The sequence below is a fragment of the Saccostrea echinata genome, unplaced genomic scaffold, assembly GCF_033153115.1.
Source record: "Saccostrea echinata isolate AGI-Se365-2 ecotype Australia unplaced genomic scaffold, CSIRO_AGI_Sech_v1 ptg000030l, whole genome shotgun sequence".
NCBI lineage: Eukaryota > Metazoa > Mollusca > Bivalvia > Ostreida > Ostreidae > Saccostrea > Saccostrea echinata.
Window position 1 is genome coordinate 23,932,306 of NW_026889779.1, and position 5,702 is coordinate 23,938,007.

At 36.6% G+C, this 5,702-nt stretch overlaps 1 protein-coding gene across 1 annotated transcript; it reads left to right on the top strand.

The window, feature by feature from the left end:
* Nucleotides 1–1,696: 1,696 nt before the first annotated feature.
* LOC133196968 (uncharacterized) lies at nt 1,697–2,554 on the top strand. The gene is made up of 2 exons (XM_061332811.1): nt 1,697–1,839; nt 1,975–2,554. The coding sequence occupies exons 1-2, from the start codon at nt 1,697–1,699 to the stop codon at nt 2,552–2,554; spliced, it is 723 nt and encodes a 240-aa protein (XP_061188795.1).
* The last annotated feature ends 3,148 nt before the right edge of the window (nt 2,555–5,702 follow it).

The window sequence follows — 5,702 nt, forward strand, 5'->3', positions numbered from 1 at the left end:
TTATTTTACCAGAAAATAGAGGTCAAATTTGAATTTGGTCATGGTCCAATGATTTTTGACAGTTATACCTCTTGAATTAGAAAAAATAAGAAATTTTCAGTTTCTGCTCTCTAACTTTTGTAGGGATGTATGTAAAGGGTTGAAATTGCATATACAGTATTTTACCAGAAAATACGGGTCAAGGTCGAATGCAAATTTAAAACTAAATATTGCGTTTGAAATTTTGCCTGCTTGTGGGGACATTCATGGCCATAACGACACATCTAGTTTATTGCATGAGTTGTTAGGTCACCTGAGTCAGGTATCTTTTTTTTGACCATTGTGGTGCACCATGCATCATCTGTTAAGTTATAGTTACACTATAGATATTAATTGGTTAGCGGTAAATACACTCACAGTTTTTTTCATTCACGAGGGGCGGAGCCCCGAGTGAATAAAAACTGTGAGTGTAATTACCTCTAACCAATTAATATCTATTGTGTAAATCAACATTTGAATATTTTCAGCTTTTCCGGAACCACTGAACAAATTTCAACCAATTTTAGTATAAAGCATCAATGGGGAAGGGGAACAAATGTGAATTTCATGTTCCCTGCCTCCTGGGGCCTAAGGGGTGGGGCCAAAACCATAACATTTAGTGCAATCTTTAAAATTCTTCTTCTTTACTAGCTCTGGACATCAAGCAGTCATATTGTTGGTATGGTAACAATTATCGCGACGGCGTGTCACCCTAACACAAGTTCGCACAACACGCCGTTATATTTTAACATGCAAGATATTTATGTCAACATGCAAGATAATAAGTTGCATATCAACATGCATACATATCTCACATGTTGACATATTAAATCGCATGTTAAATGTTAACAAAATTATCTTGCATGTTGACATAAATAAATTGCATGTCTACATAATATGTTGCATGTTGACATAATTTATCTTGCATGTATAGGGGCAGAAATATGTTACCATATAATTGCTAACATCAATTTATTTTATATTTGCTTTCTGCTGTTGAATTTTGACCCGGTTTTATATTCAAAATTCTACGATCCGGTGTAAAGACGAATAATGACCCCCATAGAATAATGACCAGATATTTTCCTTGAGGCAAATTTTGGAACAGAGCAATGAATGGAACGCAACGCTGTATGCCAATTTCATCGACTTTGCCAAAGCATTTGACAGTATACATCGTCCTGCTTTATGGAAGATCCTTAGACATTATGGCATCCCTAACAAGATCATCTCCATCATTCAGATGCTATACAAGGACTTCCAGGCAAAGGTGATCTGTGGCACAGAACTAACAAACAGCTTCCCAATCCAAACGGGGGTACGCATGGCCGTAGGAACCGGGGGGGGGGGGGGCACGGGGGGGCCGTGCCCCCCCCCCCCAATAATTTTGCCGATATATAGATTACTATAGTAAACATAGATACTATAAGCATGTGCCCCCTCAATAAAGCCGCCTGATGACTTCTTTTTTTTTTTTTTGCTTGTCAAGGAATATTTGGTAGTTGACGACCTTTTTTTTTTTTTTTGCTTGTCAGAAAATTTTTGGTAGTGCCCCCTCAACTGTCAACTGAAAAATGTTTGGCTGTGCCCCCCCAAACTGAAATTGCTTCCTACGGGCCTGGTACGACAGGGATGTCTGCTTTCACCATTGCTCTTTACTTTCTGCATAGACTGGCTTATGAAAATCACTACCAGTCAGGCCAATAGAGGAATATCCTGGACATTTCAACAGTCACTAGAAGATCTTGACTTTGCAGATGACATCGCTTTACTAGCACAGCGATATAAGGATATCCAAAGCAAAACTGATGACCTGGTCAAGTATAGCGGACAAATCGGACTTAAAATAAATGTAAACAAAACAAAGTTAATGAAAATAAATACAAAGATAGAAAGGGAAGTTACAGCAAACAACAACAGAATAGAAGAAGTAGACAATTTTATATACCTTGGCAGCAAGATCACGGCCAATGGAGATTCCACCTTGGATGTTGAAAATAGAATTGCAAAAGCCCGTACCACCTTTGCCAATTTGCGGAACATCTGGAAATCTTCAACTATCAGAACCAAAACAAAAATAAAGATATTTAAAACAAATGTCATTGGAGTCTTCCTATATGGATCTGAGTCCTGGAAGGTGACAAACAACATCACTCAAAAACTAGACACCTTCCAAACAAGATGTCTCCGTAGAATACTAAAGATATTCTGGCCAAACAAGATCAGTAATGAGGAGCTGTATGAAAGAACACAAACAGCTGCCATATCTGACCAGATCAAAGAGAAACGATGGAAATGGATTGGCCATGTCTTGAGAATGGAAACATCAGATATACCGAGGGTAGCCTTAAGATGGACTCCACCAGGGAAACGAAACAGAGGGCGACCAAGGGAGACATGGCGGCGGTCAGTAGAAAAAGAAATGAAAGAACAGGGATGGACTTGGGGCAAGGTACAGCAGATGTCAGCGGACAGACAGAGATGGAGGTCCTCGGTGCAGGCCTTATGTGCTCAAAGCACGAAGAGGACTAAGTAAGTAAGTAATAGAATAATGACGGGGGGGGGGTCATTTTTCAACGACAAAAAATGACCCCCCAGCCGTAAAAAAAAAAATTGTTGAAAAAGAGCCCTAGGGGTAATTTTTTTCATATGGTGTCCTATGAAAAATTGACCCCGTTGAAAAATGACCCCTTTTCCAACAGAATTGAAAACAAATCTGCAATTAAAATGCAATAAAACAGCATTACATTTACATGCATATTTCTATCTATTAAGCCTATTGTGTTCTCAGCACATGCATATTGAAAATCGCAAAATGGCTACTATTGATAATAACTCTTTACACTATCTCCCTTTATGACTGTCTTCCATTTGTTTCATATTTAGATATTTGACTGATTATAAGACATTCATAGCTAAATAACAGACAATCGGGATGTTCTGGCTTTTCAATGGTAAACATGTCTCCCAAAGTATTCAGCATGCTTTGAGTACGATCAACTTTTTTTTAAAAAGTGAAGGAAAAAATAAATTAGATAATTTTTTAGAAATAAATACGGAAAGTTATGCAACGTAATACAGATAAATAAATATATTTTGAATGACATAAAACGTCGTGCAAATGAGGTAGAAAGTATCGCAAATGACATAATATCTACTGTGGATATATTTCCTAATGGAAAAAGGTGAAGATAACGAACAGTGATGATTTTAAAATATCCGCAAACAATACAGTTCTGTTAATAGAGCATAAAAAAGACCCCCGAAAATTGCAGAGGTGGGATCAGATGCCTAGAAAGAGTAAGCATCCCCTGTTGACCCGTCACACCCGCCGTGAGCCCTATGAACAAATCAGGTAAACAGGATATTCCGTTGTCCAATTTAGTATAAAATCAAAGACCAAACAACTCACCCAATTATAGGTTATATTTGTTGACAGAGTCATTGATACGACCATTGAATTTACGAAATGCTGACTTTAAACGAGGTTGTTGAAACCCCTGTAACATCAACTTACATGTATCCGTCAGTAGCCTGCCTCGATTAAAAATCGTACTCTTAAAGCTTGGGTATATATCGAATAAGTTGGTAGATGTAAACATCATATGCAAATGATAGCGGAATATAACTCCATAAATAAGGAAAGTTGACGATGGAAAAAGCTGAAGTCATCACGTTTGTCAGACAATATACTATTAGTTGTTAGTTGGTCTTTAACGTCTTTAGTCAGTAGAACGTCCAAATATGAACAAGCATTCTGAGAGTATTGCATGAGCAATACTAGTCCCCTACCGGCAAGTGTAATCTGGTTCTGTTCCCGTTAAGAATTGAAAATGCCATAATTCCGTCAAAAATTAATGAAGCGGGACGAAATGCAAACTTGATCTATAACTAATCAAGGTAAAGCCACATACCAAAAATCAGCTCAATATCTACAAGCGTTTAGAAGAAAATTGCGGAAAACCCGTAAAAATTGAAAAGGCCGTAATTCCGTCAAAAATCAATGAAGCGGAACGAAATGCAAACTTGATCTGTAACTCATCAAGATACACTCACATACCAAAAATCAGCTCAATATCTGCAAGCGTTTAGGAAAAAAGTGCGGAAAACCAAGTGGGACAGACTGACAGACAGACAGAGGGACAGACAGACAGACAGACGGACAGACAGACAGACAGACGGACGGACAGACGGACGGACAGACTCAGAGGAAACCTATAGTCCCCTCCGGTTTCACCGGTAGGGGACTAAAAAAGCAAACATACGAAGGACATAAAATTTCTGCATGTCTTAAATATATACAGTCAATGTGCATGCAATTTTATTTATAAACAATGGTCTATGGGAATTTCTTTTCAAATATGTAGAAGTAATAAAGAAAAATCCCAGTATAATGTACATTCAAGTCTGTTAACATGGTCGTCTGAGAATAGGATATACATACATGTAAGAGGATTTTTTTTTTTAAATTCTACTTTCAAACAGTGATACATTTGTCAAATCAATATGGAAACATTTCATGAACAGTGTATATTGAAGTAGATTGATGTTATCAATTTATCATAAAAGACAGACCATTTCATTGATCTTCCAGGTGAACATAATGATTTATTTTTCCTACATTGAACTGAAATTAGATTGAAAACAATTCTGAACTTATTTCGCCTGCATCCGAATTCCACTCAAGTCAACATAATATTCAGGCACTAAGAATCGGAGAAGGGGGATGGATCCCCTCACCTTTTTTCTGAATGTAAATTTTAGAAATTTCTAGTTTGAAAATGTTCATTGAAAGTCTTGTAACTACCACCTCTTTTTTATACAGTATAGTTTAAAAAATATACTTGGGTGGACAAAGCGAACATAATATTCATGCGCATAGAATCAGGAGAGGGGTGGGATGTCCTCCCCTTTCCATTTTCATGTACGTAAATATTTATTTTTTTGCTTGAAAATGTTCATTGCAAGTCTGGTTGCCCTACCCCCCACTTTTGCCCCATTTCCCTTTCGCATGATGCTATGACATTTATTTTTTCTACACTGCACCAAAAATATATTTCAAATGCAAAATTAATACTGTTTATGAATGCTTATGTTAATTAACTCCGATTCTCTCACTGTGTTTGGCTAGGACTTGAGCAAATGTAAACAATTAAGAAACTTGACATGTCTGGTTAAAAATTGTTATTTACTGATGATAAAAAAAATCAATACAAGTAATGCGATAGGAAAATTGAATAAAAGAATTTATTTTATGTAAATAAAAATAAAAAATACTTTCATAGTTTTTAATAATTAGATTGACTTGTAGATAAATAGAAAATGAGACCAAAAAATATATATTTATATATATTCATGCTATAGTAATAAAATGGACCAGTCCAATTTGTGTGAACGTTTGCGTCAGTGGATTTTAGGGGAGTGATCACAGTAATTTAACTGAGATCCCCACCCCCTAAAATCAGGATCCGTCCCTACATTCAAAGTAGGCTAGCGAACTGTACATGTAGATATATATCCTTTATTTGCTTTCTTTAACGAGCTTTTTTGGACTGATCATTGTTGTGTGTTGTACGATTCAACTTTCTAAAGAAAAATTCTAAGTGTGGGAAAATAAATTTTTACTCATTCATAAAATTTGCCCGGAAGTAATTAGTTGACTGCGCAGCAAAGTTCGCGCAACA